This window comes from Sceloporus occidentalis, unplaced genomic scaffold (genome assembly GCF_023333645.1).
Source record: "Sceloporus occidentalis isolate IW3139 unplaced genomic scaffold, rSceOcc1.0.p SCAF_107, whole genome shotgun sequence".
Taxonomy (NCBI): domain Eukaryota; kingdom Metazoa; phylum Chordata; class Lepidosauria; order Squamata; family Phrynosomatidae; genus Sceloporus; species Sceloporus occidentalis.
In genome coordinates this window covers 730,925-746,464 of record NW_028317087.1, presented here as the reverse complement: position 1 = coordinate 746,464, position 15,540 = coordinate 730,925, and the positions used below count along the sequence as shown (strand labels likewise).

The following is a 15,540-nucleotide window of genomic DNA, read 5'->3' as shown; positions in this document are numbered from 1 at the left end:
AGAATACTGTTTGACGCCTGATCCCCTTTTCCACCTTTTCAGCTTTACATGGCTGTTTTATCTAAACATTATTGTGACTTTAAGGGCCATAGTACACTGTGATACACTCATACCCAGCAAGCATTCCGAGCCCTTAGAAAGGAGCGCATCATGGGTGGAAGCAGGGACAGAGGGATTTGGGTCCCAGTAAGGGCGAGCTTTCTCTAGTAATGGCACCCTGGGGCCTCCATTTCACACCTGTCTCCCTAGGAGGAATATGCCGCTGCACAGTGCCCCCCATGATTCAGGTGCCGGAGCCTCTGTCTGCGAGGCCTGGTTCTGGGCCCTCGGTGCTGGGGTGTAAAATACACACTAGTCACAGATCAGAAGAAATACGGACAAATTAATCAAACAATAACAGACGACAAATAAACAGACAAAGTGCATCTACATGGTGGTATCTCTAAGCAAACGTGTAAAAGTGTTTGACTTCTGGAATTTGTCGGTTTCCTTTTATGCATACATGGTGATCCTCATACATATCCAAATCTGACGAAAAAGCAAGTGTTAAGAGAGCATCGGCATGAATGATGTCAAGTGGAATGTGCATTACGTGATGGCAGCAGTCTTCCTTAACGAAAGACCATCTACAAGAAGGATCCAGGCCACGACACAATGGTAAGGAGAACTCTTCCTTTTATTTCCTTCAGCATCCTAACCAGGCAGTCGTGCGATATCCCTGACATGCACCTGCCATTAACTGCGAGGAGTATGTCACCGCACCTAAAAAGAAACAAACGATACACTTATATATGAGGGAACCTGCCAGCGGCAACAGATCGCAGGTTTCTCGCTTCTGCCATACTGTAAGGTTTTGCACCTCACTTTATTATTACTGGAAAGTCATATGTTTAGCCATTTTAGACATAAATACTAAAGTGTGTAGCTGTAACGCCAGGTTCCCAATGACCCTTTCTATTTGTAAGGAGATACTTGGCGTTGGCTTTCATTTATATGGTAAACCCCTAGGTCTTAAGAGTTTTAAGAGTATCTGACAGATGTTGATGGTCTATTTTAGTTATATGCAAAAAACACGGTGGCACGGAACATTTAAGTACTGAATTCAAGCATGTTAAGTACTATATTCTTATTTTGTTATAATGACAGCTATATTATTAGATGTAACATTAATTTATATTACATAAATAAAATGCACAAAATTCAAATATATTCTACTTTTAAAAAGCCATCACACGGACGTATACAATAGCTGTGTGGCCCCCAAACATGTAAGTGTAAGTGGGCACACACTACACCACCCAATATGCCGTTGGAGCATTTGCCTTGTGTGTCAGATGCCAGTAATGGACTCCAAAATGCATTAACTGATACAAATAAAATTTTGGGCCCTTATGCCAATCTGTAATTGTATTAATCCCCCAAAGTGAAACAATGTATAAACATAGAAACTTTTAAGAACGAAGACTTGTCGTTTGTGTCCATCTGACTAATTTGAGAATATTTCGATGAAGCGATTGAAAAATGACTTATTAAAGAAGGGTTTTGTTGACATGATGAATGATGTTTGTAAAGATATGTTTATGTGTAAAAGTCTAAGATTTGTATTATATTTATATAATATTCTATGATGGGGCTATCAGTTTTCCATGTGATATATGAGACATGAAGTCTATGAATGAATGTTTGAATGACAGCGAAATCTCGTTACCTGATTCGTCCATCGTTGTAAGCTGGGGTACCCTCCAGTATGGACTTAATAAAGAAGGGTTTGTTTCTGCTGCAGTCCTCGGACCCCCCTACTATACTGAATCCCAAACTCCCAGCCGTATTCCTCCTCAGCACAATCTCCCGGCAGCTGTACAAATACCTAAAACAGAGAAATCCATGTGTTTAATCATTGCCCCATCACAATTAAACTTTGCGACTGACCTACTTACCTTTTATTTAAATCTGACTAAACCTCGAGTTGTACGGAAAGGAAGCAGCAGTTTAGCGAAGATGTGATTTTCTCAAGCAGGAAATATACCGTATTTGCTCGATTATAAGACGAGGTTTTTTTCAGAGCAAATGCTCTGAAAAATACCCCTCGTCTTATAATCAGGGTCGTCTTATAATCAGACCTCAAATAGGTCTGACTATGAGACGACTAAGATCCAGATCCCCCGCAGCTGCAGGGGACCTGGATCCTCCTGTCCCCCCCCCGCCCCACTTACCGGTACTTCTGAGTCCCCGGTGTGTAGCTGGGGCAGCGTGTAGATGTCTACGCGATTCGCGTAGACAACTTCCGCTGCAGCAGGAAGGAGGTGTGGCTAGCAGCAGGGGGTTGTCTGCGTCCATCGCGCAGACCTTCCCCAGCTGTCAGAGATCAGAGTTCCTCACGCCGGTGCGGGAAACTCTGATCTCTGACAGTCAGGGAAGGTCTGCGCAATGGACGCAGACAACCCCCGCTGCTAGCCACGCCTCCTTCCGGCTGCAGCGGAAGTGCGTGGGATCTACACGCTGCCCCGGCTACATGACAGGGAAGTGAGAAGCACCGGTAAGTTTGGAGGAGGGAGGAGGAGGAGGAGGGAGGAGGAGGAGGAGGAGGAGGAGGAGGGAGGGAGGGGGGAGTGTTAAATGGGGGGCATAAGGCATTTCTGGAGGCAGAGTGCTCTGTGAAATGCCTTTTAACCCCCTTAATGCCACTCTGCCTCCAGAAATGCCTTTTTAACCCTCTATACGCCACTCTGCCTCCTGAATGCCTTAAACCTCCCAGAGTGGCATTTAGGGGTATAAGGCATTTCTGGAGGCAGAGTGGCACATAGGGGGTCAAAAGGCATATCATGGGGCACAGTGGCATATAGGGTTAAAAGGCATATCATGGGGCACAGTGGCATTTAGAGGGTTAAAAGGCATATCATGGGGCACAGTGGCATATAGGGGGTATAAGGCATTTCTGGGGCAGGTGTGCATAACTGGGGGGCAGGTTGGAAAATAGAAGGAAATAAAACCAAAATATTTTTCTCAATCATAGCTTTTATTAAAAAACTTTTTTCCTATAGGGTCGTCTTATATTCAGGCTTTTTCTTTTTTTCCTAAATTAATATTCAGATTTGGGGGGTCGTCTTATAATCGAGCAAATACAGTAATTGTAATATTATATATTGTTTAAAAACACAATATGTCAATGTATGTCATCTCATTTATTTTAAATACTTAAAAAACCATAGCTCCCAAGTGTCCCTCTTTAGGACCCTAAATTTCTTTGTTTTTCCTTCTGTGATGCCCCTCCTTTGTAGTAGCACATAGTGTTATCTGGTATTAGTGCATTTATTAAATTATATTGTGTGGATACAATATAGATTTTTCTTACCAAATTACATACAATAGCAATAGGTCACAAAGCTACATAAAAAACAAATCCTGGTATCATTATTTATTGTTTATATAGCGCCATCATATTCCGCAGCGCTGTACAATGGGTAAAACCCTTTCTCTTAACCACATTCCCCTAAAGCTTAAATGTCCCCGTGTTACTATTTAAAATGTTGGGAGGTTTGAAAAACTGTAGGCACAAAGGGGGGCGGCTTAGGGGAGAATGAAGTTGAGCAGACATGGAGAGAGGTGGAACTGAGAGACAGCGGAGGAGGGGGAGTCTTCCCGTCGCTGGCAGATATACTTATAAGCCAAAGTGGTCAAATATTTCCAGTGTAATTTAACAAGTTCACTAAAGGTTGTTGTTCTTAAGAAAATAAATTGATGCTCTCTCTCCGACCTTTTAAGTTTAGTCCCTATTGAGCTCAATAAGCAGAAAACCCTGGGGCTTCATCGGGCTATGAAACTCCGAGCAGCTCCAAGGTCTTAGCTGCAGAGTTTGCAAAGCTTTCGCCTGTTCACCGTTTAGTACTCATAGAAAAGCTTACTATGGAACAGAGTTGATTTTGTGCTACGGAAAAGGCAAGATTAGAGCAAGATAATAGTTTAAATACCGAAAATGAGCTGGATTTATGTTTTGTGAATAAATCATTGAAAATCACGTTATGATATGGTATATGGTACTGGCTCGGTACGCTCATTTTGTAATGGGACAAATTAGTCCCCGGCACTGAAATCTTTTTGTGAGGCATGTAAACATTGGCCACTAGGTGGCAGTCTTTAGCCAGGGAAGAAAACGGTAAAATAAACTAAATGGAAAAAAAAACACAGTTGGTTTGAAATGTGACACTTCATGAAACAGAGTCCAGGGAATTGTCATTTAACCGTTTAGGCACCAAGTAAACACACACTGCTAAGTTTCCTATACTTAAAATATTGGAGTATCGCAGAATGAAGCAGCATGTGTTACATATATAGAATAAATTGTAAGCTTGCGAGAGCAGGGTTCTCTTCTCCTTTTGTACCAGTTTGTTATTGTGTGTGACTTTGAATTATCCCACTGATTGTAACAGTGCAACGGAATCTGCTGGCGCTATATAAATAAATATAATGTAATGTGATATACAGACGTGCAGCAGTATGTGGATAGACAAAATCACAGGCTGCCAGCATCAGTGTGAATTTATACAGAGAGGACCGCTTTACTCAGTCAACTGTATTTTATGCCACATAGGAAACAGTGTGATGAGTGTCCCGCAGAACAATACACTTCATCAAGAAGGGGCAAACCAGGGGTGCTCCAGATATTGCTGGACTTGCAATCTCCATGACTTTTATCCAGATATATTGAGGCTGTTACAATGATGCAGGTTTCCCAACACTTAGCTGAAACAAAGAATTGAACGAAACTTTGAACACAAGAATCCTACAATGAATCTTAGATTTGTTACAGAGAGAAATGGTGACGCAGCTGTGGTCTATTTCTGCATCTCTGTTTATTGTGTTGTAATTGCGGGACAGGCAGGAACGGTGTTTAAGCAGCCATAGTTTGTGAACCCTACATGTGCCTGTTATTAGGGCTTGAAGCCATAACAAGGAGCTTGACCTTTTGCCTTTAACCTCTTCTGGTCTTAATCAGCCCCACAACCAAGTGTAGTGAGGAAATCAGGATATGTATGTGCCAAGTCCTAGATTTTTTCTTTTTAGCTTGAATATTATATCAAGTCAACATATAAATAATAATAATACTAGTATATTGATCCAAAATTCAGCTAATAAGCAACCACTGTCATTCCAGCTACCAGTCCCATGAGGTCCATCTGGCCTCAGCACTCCAGCATATCAGCCTAGACTTCACAATTCTCACATTCTATCAAAAGGTACTCCTAAACGCACACTCCAAGACAGATGAAACATATTTGGTTTATAGATTCTGGACTGGAAAGGTTTCTCAAGCTATGGTGACAGAACTGTGGAACTTATTTCTACTTCATAAGTATTAAATACACAGATATTTTGCTATTGTTCTCTTTACCAATAATATACACGGAGATGATCTGAAGTGTGGTCATGTGTAGCGGTTTTCTATTTTATGCCAAGAGATTTTTTATTGAAATACTCTGAATCTGTCATACCCTCCAAATAGCCTCTGGACACTTAAGGACGCTTAAGGTAGGCAATCTGGAAAAGTGAAAGGACTCCTTGATGTCCAATGATTATAAATTACTGTGCAATAAAAAGTTTCAGGTTACCTACTTGAATCACAAATACTTTTCCAGAACAGCTTCCCTCACTTGTTAACTCCAAAAATCCCTGTCTTGAATACCATGGCTAATGGTTGTTACCAGTTTAACAATTCCTTAACAAAAGACATAATACTACAGGATGAGTGAGTAAGATGAAGGGTACAGAAATGCTCATCCGAAGTCAAAACACATTTGCATATTTTATTTTTTTTCCTGTGATATGTTTGGCACATTATGTTCACAGCCTGAAGACTTTGATAAGTGGCCCCAGAATGATGTATATTAAAAGAGAATGACGCGTCAGCATTGCAGGGAAATGACTTGCTTTGACTGTGCAATCTTGGCTGATGTATTGAAAAGAATTCCAGATGTGGAATTTTAGGATCTCAAGGTCGCATAAGTTAACTCTCGAGGTCACCAGGCACCAGAATGACTCAGATGCATTTGGTGATGATAAAAAAAACAACAAGCCCTTAACCATATTGAAGAAATAGGGGGAAAACAGATTTTGAATATTCATAAGAAATTTGGACATCATGGAGTGGAAATTTGGGTGTTCCATGATCTTATCTAGAAATCATGGTATAATGTTTGACAACCACTGTTTAGAAGTTGCCTTTTATATTTTGATATTGGAGTCAGCGATTTGGCCAATGCCCCATGATAACAGTCACTTTTACTACTTCAGCTCAGATTACAAAGCAAATTAACACATCTTGTTACGGTAGTGGATTTCATTGTTATCAAACCAGCACCCCTCAGGGCTATTTGACATTCTAAATGTTAAAACTCAGAACTCCTTCGTGTCCTGTGTTAATTTTACACACAAAATGTTGGGGTAAAACTATTGGAGTATTGGAAAACCAACACTGATCTATTCTACATATAGGGGATACATTTGCCCAAAATCCTGCTGCAAGAGGATTTAGAATAATAAATATATTATATATATATATATATATATGTATATATATATATATATATACACACATACATACATATATACACACATACATACACACACACACACTATACGGACAAAAGTATTGGGACACCTGACCATTACACCAACAGGAACTTTGAGGCCATCACATTCTAAATACATAGACATAATATTTCGTTGACCCCCCCTTTGCAGCCATAACACCTTCCACTCTTCTTCGAGGGCTTTCCACAAGATTTTGGAGTATTACTGTGGGAGTTTTTGCCTAATCAGCCAGTAGAACATTTATGAGGGCAGGCACTGATGTTGGACAATGTCCAAAATGTGTTGATATGTCCCCTTCAGCAGACCAAGACATTTTGGACAATGCTATGCTTCCAACTTTGTGGGAACAGTTTGGGAAAGACATTTTCTATTTTCTAGCATGACTGTGCCCCAGTGTACAAAGCAATGTCCATACAGACATGGATGAGTTTGGTGTGGAAGAACTTGACGGGCCCACACAGACCCCAGACCCCTGGCCTCAACCCCATCGAACACCTTTGGGATGAACTCGAATGAAGATTGTGAGCCAACATCAGTTGCATGAGAACATTATTATTATTATTATTATTATTATCTTTTATTTATATAGCGCCAACAGTTTACGCAGCGCTTAATACAATACATAAATTCAAGGGATATGACAAGACAAGAATTGACAGACTAAGACAAACCGATACATTTGGTGGAGAGAGCCCTGCTCGCAAGCTTACAATCTAGAGGGAAAATGGGGTGATAAACATAAGGCATAGAGAAAGGGTGAGAGGTATTGTGGGGGTATCAATGACAAGGATGTTCTAGCAGCTAAGATGGTATGCTTCTCTGAAGAAGTGGGTTTTTAGATGTTTCTTGAATGTCGGGAGGGAGGGTGAATGCTGAAGGTTCCTTGGGAGCAGATTCCAGAGATATGGGGCAGCTCGAGTGAAATCTTGTAGACGGGAAAAGGAAGAGGTGATGAGTGAGGAGGAGAGCCTTAGCCCATGGGAGGAACGTAGGGATCGAGTAGGAGAGTATTTGCTAATGAGGTCAGAAATGTACAGAGGAGCGGTATTGTGGATGGCCTTATATGTCAGTACCAGGATCTTAAATTTAATTCTAAAGGTAATCGGAAGCCAGTGGAGGGTTTCACAGAGGGGGGAAGCAGAAGAGGAGCGACGTGCAAGGAAGATGAGCCTAGCAGCGGCATTAAGGATAGACTGTAGTGGAGAGAGTCGAGACAGTGGAATGCCAACCAGAAGAGTGTTGCAGTAGTCAAGACGGGAAATGATAAGTGAATGAACCAGAGTTTTTGTGGATTCTTGGGTGAGGAATGGGCGGATACGAGAGATGTTTTTTAGGTGCAGGCGGCAGGATCTGGCGAGGGACTGAATGTGAGGGATGAAGGAGAGGTTTGAGTCAAGGATGACCCCAAGGCATCGGGCCTGGTTAGTAGGAGAGATTGTTGTGTTGTTAATGGTGATAGAGAATTCAGGTAGTGGAGTGGAGATGGAGGGAGGGAAGATAATGAGTTCCGTTTTAGAAAGATTAAGTTTCAGGTAGTGTTGTGACATCCATGAAGAAATAGTAGACAAGCAGCTGGTGATCCGGGACATGAGAGATGGAGAGAGATCAGGAGAAGACAGGTAGATTTGGGTATCATCTGCATATAGATGATACTGGAGGCCAAATGAGTTGATTAGTTTGCCAAGAGAGGAAGTATAAAGAGAGAACAGCAGAGGGCCAAGGACTGAACCTTGGGGGACACCAACCGAAAGTGGAAGGGGCGAAGATGTGTTGCCTGAGAAGTTGACAGAGAAGGAACGGTTAGACAGATATGAGGAGATCCAGGAGAGAGCTGTATCTCGAATGCCCATAGAAGCAAGTGAGTCAAGAAGAAGGTGGTGATCAACAGATCAACATGTCCATATAGTCCGTTTTGTGATACTCTTACCATTATATTCAATACTGAAATTCTGAGTGTGGTCGAGGAAAAGCACAGTACTCCCTCACATTGTGGTTTCTAATAGAACATGGAAGCAAACTCATGTAATATATGGCAATTGCCTCTGGATGATGGCCGCTGTAAATTAACTTGCAGAACCCACAGACAAATAGGGTGCAATGTATCAGCACTGTTTTACCCCCTGGTGACATTCTTTGAAGTAAGTGTAAATAACAGGAGAAGTTGGTTGAAAACCCCAAGTGTGTTAATGGGCTTGGAATACCAGTTTTTTTTACATTGCAAAGTGACTGCTTATATTTCCAAATAGCTGGTGGATCAACAAACTCAAGATCTTGTCTCAAGTCGCATACTTTAATATCACTCCGATCTGCCTAAAAATACAAGCTTCTTTACCAGATCATGCATTTCTGAATGGAAACCACCTGCGTGTGCGTGAATATTCCTGCCTTAGTTATTTACCCCCATTATATTATATACCCTTTATAAGGGTGGGTGAGGGGAAAATAAACACCTTCAGGATAGGAAAATAGATATACTATAAAATAATTATGCCAAAATGTTTAAATCCAGGTAGTTTTAGTAAATGTATTTAGTTACAGTAGAACCTTTTACTGCTTTAAGTTCCCCTTTAAGGGATATCACTGTTAGGTCCTTGATTGTCTGAGATTTTACTGTTCTTAAAATATAGCATTGATAAAGGGAACACTGCATTGTCATTAGAATGAATAAATATAAAATATTATAAGACAGCAGAAAGCGAAACAGAATGATGGACATTATATATCTACCTACAGATAAATGACACGATAAAGTTTCTTATACTGTCTATTTCTGTTGTATATAACTAATAAACTTTAGAGGAAGAACAAAACAAGTAATTCTCCCACTCTAGGGGAATTTCCTCAGAGATAAAAAGGCTCCCCTCGTTTCAGAGCACTCATGTTGCCTTGTGAGTAGCAGAAACGAGGGCCATCTCTGTTTTCTTTAGGATTACAAAGTTGTTGGTAAAACCGTCTGGAAAAAGGCTTATTGAAGTTCATGACCTGGGTCCCAGATACAGAGCGATGGGACTGTCCTTCTTACATACAGGACTTGGGTAATGAGTAGTCTACTAATTTAAGTATTAAGTAACTTAACTAAATAAACTCTCTGTGACATCAGTAGGAGTCTCCAAATCCTCATTGGGCATTATTCGAGCTTAAGTGATAAAGTCTTTACTGACTGTGTTTTACAATGTTAAGACTACATTGGGGATGCTAATTGGCTTAACTCATAGACAAGGTAAACATTTCCTATTCCAGGATTAAACAAAGGGTTTTTATTACGAAATACACAATTAGTTTATCTTGCTGTATATAACTATACATCTCCTAAATTATTATCGTCATAACTTTATCAAAAAATCCCCATTACTCTATTCACTTGGGGATGTCCGTTTGAAAATGCAAAGACTGCGAATAATAATAACCTTGCATTTGTTAATAAAAACATAAGAAGCAGGAGAAAAAAAAGATAAATATAGGGGAAGTCTAGTAAAAGTCTAATAAAATCAGTTTTAATTGAAACCAAATCAGAGTAACATTTGGAATATAATCTTGATTCTACATAGAGGTTACATTTCAAAAGATAGTTCTGCGTACCAGCTCATGGTCTAAGTTGGGTAGGAGAAACATCAATCCATCAAATTGGTGAGAATTGAGGAGAGCCATAGACAATACGTTATGAGTAGCTCTCCAGCACCCCTGTTTTGGGCATGACACTAGACTGGTTTTCAATATTTTCAATTACCGTATTTGCTCGATTATAAGATGACCCTGATTATAAGACAACCCCCCAAATCTGAATATTAATTTAGGAAAAAAAAGAAAAAGCCTGAATATAAGACGACCCTATAGGAAAAAAGTTTTACCAGTAAATGTTAATTCATATAAACTATTTTTTTAATAAAAGCTATGATTGAGAAAAATATTTTGGTTTTATTTCCTTCTATTTTCCAACTTGCCCCCCAGTTATGCACATCTGCCCCAGAAATGCCTTATACCCCCTAAATGCCACTGTGCCCCATGATATGCCTTTTAAACCTATATGCCACTGTGCCCCATGATATGCCTTTTGATATGTGCCACTCCGCCTCCAGAAATGCCTTATACCCCTATATGCCACTCTGGAATTAAGGGGGTTATGTGCCACTCTGCCTCCAGAAATGCCGTATACCCCTATATGCCACTCTGGCATTAAGGGGGTTAAAAGGCATATTATGGGGCAGAGTGGCATATAGGGAGGTTTAAGGCATTTCAGGAGGCAGAGTGGCGTATAGAGAGTTAAAAAGGAATTTCTGGAGGCAGGGTTAAAAGGCATTTCATAAAACACTCTGCCTCCAGAAATGCCTTATGCCCCCATTTAACACTCCCTCCCTCCTCCAAACTTACCGGTGCTTCTGACTCCCTGTCATGCAGCCGGAAGGAGGTGTGGCTAGCAGCGGGGGTTGTCTGCATCCATCGCGCAGACCTTCCCCGACTGGTGCCTCTGACAGCCGGGGAAGGTCTGCGCGATGGACGCAGACAACCCTCACTGCTAGCCACACCTCCTTCCTGCTGCAGCGTAAGGTGTATACTCGAATCACGTAGACATCTACACACAGCCCCGGCTACACACCGGGGACTCAGAAGCACCGGTAAGTGTGTGTGTGGGGGTGTTAGACAGGAGGATCCAGGTCCCCTGCAGCTGCGGGGGATCTGGATCTTAGTTGTCTCATAGTCAGACCTATTTGAGGTCTGATTATAAGACGACCCCGATTATAAGACGAGGGGTATTTTTCAGAGCATTTGCTCTGAAAAAAACCTCGTCTTATAATCGAGCAAATACGGTATTTAGTGTAATTTTTTTTCATGAGGTGTGTTACTTTGCACTTATTGTTATTTATTGTTTTTTTTTATTGGTTTTCAATATGTATGGATGCTGTCTTGTGCAAAGCAGTAACTGTTATGTTACAACTGATATTTTAGGGGGGTACAGGTACACAATATCTGTGCTAGGGTTCTCTTAATTATGACCCCGAATTCCAGAATCACATATGCCCATTTAATATATTCTTCCTATAGTTTTCATTCACTAATGCAAAGAAACATGGTTCTGAGGTTGGGTCCTCTCCAATATGGACACCTGTATCATATTCTTCTTCCTCTCCAATATGGACACCTGTATCATATTCTTCTTCCTCTCCAATATGGACACCTGTATCATACCAGTTTTTTAATGACATTTTAAGACTCGGTTTTTCAACTGATATCGCCAAACACAACACTTTGCTCTTAGGTACGGACATCATAACATGTGTAATTGGATGATAGTTTTAAATGTGGAGAACATGAATGATTTTCTGATGTTCCTTATGACTGTAGCAGTTCTGTATTGGCTATGTCAAGTAAAACGCATATTGTCACAGCATAATGACTGCTGATAAACAAAACTCCATAAAAAGAGCTCTAAAAATCTAGGAGCCATAGCTCCCTGGCTCCTGGGATTTACCAAGCTCTGTGTTAATGTCCTCTCCACTCAGAGCTCTTTGCACTTTTTTATCGGTGTTCTTGTTTTTATCATTTGTGAAAATAAATAAAACAAAAAAACTTTGGTTGCCTGCTAATATATTTGCACTGGTTCAGCCAGTCTGTATGGTATAGAATACAGACCTAAAACGCAAAATATTTTCCCTAAAACTCAAAATGCCACACAATCATAATGGTGTAAATATGAAAATTACATTTCTGTTAGTTTTGTTTTCTAAATTGGCCAAGACTTGTATAATTAAGGCTAATATACACCAGTACGTAGCATATGTTGCTCTCCACTGGCAAGAAAATAAAGTTGAAAGCTATAACAATATTAGTCTACACCCCCATTTGTACATTTATAACATTTCTTTAGAAGTGCATGAATAAATATTTTCTTAATGATCGGGGCGTTGCTAGAGAGGCAGCAATACTCTGGAACCCAGAATTATATAGTGTTATGAAAAAAAAATGTGAAAAGCGTCTGATTAATGAAACCATTTAAAGTCAAATGTAATGACATAGTAACAAAAAATCTATTGCTTTTTTTACATAACTTGTATCTGCTATTTTTTTAATCATGTATTCACTGCTTAGTTTTACGACACACATGAGTGGGATTTGATTTACAAACACACAGCTGCTTCCTGTAAATTATTAAAAAAACAACATATACAGAGTTTAAAAAGTAAAGGTTCCTAGAACACAGCAAGTTCTTTACTGGAACTTGCGCTGAACATCTGGGCAAAGTCAGGCAATCATAATATAACCCTTTCTATGCGGGAATGAAAAATAACAATGGAAAACTAAAGGGTAGCCGCTCTATAACAGATGTGCGATAAGCAATATGTGCATTTTATTTAAACATAGCAGACTTTGCCTCTCTTGGATGTTTTAAAAGCCATGGAACCTAAACAGTGCCTGCAACATGAATAATAACAATCATAATAATAATTAAAAATGTCAGCCCACAAAAATATAAAATAATAAAAAAAATATATTATAGTTGCTCAATAGTCAGGACTGTACATAATGTAATTATTCTCCACTGATGTCTTTATTTGCTCATGGGACCACATGGGGAGAAAGGATGAATTTCAGTACAAGATGTGATACTTGTATGTTAGAATGCCTGCTTAGTCCAAGTTATATAATAATACTCAATTACATTTATGAGTTGATGATTATTTATTGATTTATGTAGATTCATCACAATCTACAGTGCTGTAAAATGAGTAAAGACTACATAACAAGTCAAGTCTCTTATCAAAGAGTTTATAATCTAGAAGAAGGCAGGGGTATATTATAGAGGTGAAAATACAATCCTTCAAGGTGGACCTCACAACTATGCAGGTCTCTCAGCCTTGTGGCCTTAGTAGGAAGATTTATGCCTCCATCAACTCTAGATTGTCTACCATTTCTTTCTTCTGAATAGGGGCACATTCTTTGGCTGTAGGAACCTAACAGGCACCTGGTCCATGACACCAAAATATTGAGCAATGAGAGGAGCAAATTGAGATACAACAGTGTCTACTAACAAGGGGGCCCTACAACATGTGCTCTCTACCAGTCCTTAGGACACCATGGTGGAGAATTCTGAGTTCTTGGTATATCTTGTTCATTGTTATTTGCATAGGCAGTAAGACCTTGCACCAAAATTAAGTAATGTATGTAATATTAAAATTAACTGTGAATTTATATCTAAACTAAAAAAAAACTTGACATACCATAAAAACTTCCCAGAACCTCACTTTGTGGATTGAATAAGTTAATAGTGATTTGCGACTAAAAACATTTACAATCTTTTTTTCTCCTCAAGGCAAAAGAAAATCAAGTAACCTATAAAAAGTCAAGGTATGATAACGCCAGAAACTGACCAAAGGCGCTCATATTATTGACTTCTTCAGCCCAGAACTCCTTCCTGCGCAAGCTGTTGGCTGTGGCTATGCACGCATCCAATTAGGGAAAGAATAACATGCTCTTACAGAAAGTTCTTAAGCAGAATCTGGCATCAATTAGGACAAATCACTGCAGTGAATAATAAACCCAAAGGAGAGAACAGCCCAAGAAACATAAATCATTCCACCCACTCTTCTGTAGGAGAAAGAATAGGATGTCTGAACTTACTGAGGCAGCTTCAACCACATGACCCAGACAGGTGACCATTCTCTCCGTTCAAAGCCATCTTGGATGGAATCCATGAATTGGGCGTTGTCGCTGTTGTCCTCCTGAGTCTCATATTCTTTTGTTTCCAAAGCTCTCAAAACCACAGTGGAGGAAGAAGAGTTTTTTAATAAGGACACTGCTTCGCTGCGGCTTACTCCTGTTAGGTCAATGCCATTTACATTCAGTAAAATGTCTCCTGTGGGCCCAAGGTGACAGAAATTACACATGATGGACAGCTATGACACTGAACACACTTATTTCAAGTTTTTGGACTACAGTCAACTATTATTGTTGACACTGTTGTGTTTTTATACTTTGGTAAGGATTGTAAACATTACTAGGGTTCTATGTTCTCTCATTACTAATAATGTTACATTAAGCTCATCCATAGCCATATAAAATAATATCACAGAAAACACCAGTATGCAAACTAAATGTTTCCTTTAAAGAACATGCACCACACAATACTATTATTTATTAAAGCAACTTGGCTTTCTGCATCTTTTACAAAAAAATATGGCAGAAAGGAAAAATTATATTTTAGACTAGGTGAAATTTGTATGAATTAAATAATTGTTCCTTTTATGTTTTGACTGTATATGTTCCAGTATACAATATTTTGGCATCAACGCTGTTTTTGGGCTGCTTGCCGGGGTTGCAAGAAAAAAATGCTTACTTACACTCAACTAGTTATAAAACCTAAAATGTTTGCTATGAGTAGGTTACTGTGTGTTGGAGAACAGGACAACTTTGGCCGCACAGTGACTAATTCACGGCACCTACTGGCCTTTTAACAACAAAGCCTGCCTTTCAGAAAGATATCTTCTTGTTCAGTTTTAAGAGATGCTGTGAAACAGCCCTTAGTACTACAACTACTATGACAACTACTGAATGTGTAAAGAATCAAGAAAAGCCAGTAGAGTAACTCAATACTTAATATATATATATTGATTTATATAGTGGTATCATATTCCGCAGAGAAGGTAGTACTTCATATAACAATCAGACAGAAGACATGAAGAGGGCACTACTCAAATAAGCTTATTTGGAGAGAAAATGGAATTAGTTCTTTGAAATTATCTTGCCAGGACAAATACATTGGGATTTCACTCATTTTAAGTATATCATTTAGAGCATTCACAATTATAAGCAATATAGATGATTTTTTTCCCCTCTGCATCAGATTAAAATATTGTTACATCATGCGATATTTCATGTTTTCACCCTGTTTTTCAATTTGATGAGCAACTGTATTAAATTTAAAGAATTTTCCTATAGAATTATTTTGTGCTTCTGCAT

The 15,540-nt window shown here is 39.5% G+C and overlaps 1 protein-coding gene across 1 annotated transcript in view; it reads right to left on the bottom strand.

The window, feature by feature from the left end:
• Positions 1-626: 626 nt before the first annotated feature.
• LOC149283236 (E3 ubiquitin-protein ligase LNX-like) overlaps positions 627-15,540 on the bottom strand; it is a 71,609-nt gene continuing 56,695 nt past the window's right edge. The window contains exons 8-10 of the mRNA XM_089497777.1: positions 14,203-14,437; positions 1,709-1,867; positions 627-762 (exon numbers count right to left, since the gene is read on the bottom strand). Of these exons, the coding sequence (XP_089353903.1) occupies positions 627-762; positions 1,709-1,867; positions 14,203-14,437 (530 nt within the window). The remainder of the gene's footprint in view (positions 763-1,708; positions 1,868-14,202; positions 14,438-15,540) is intronic.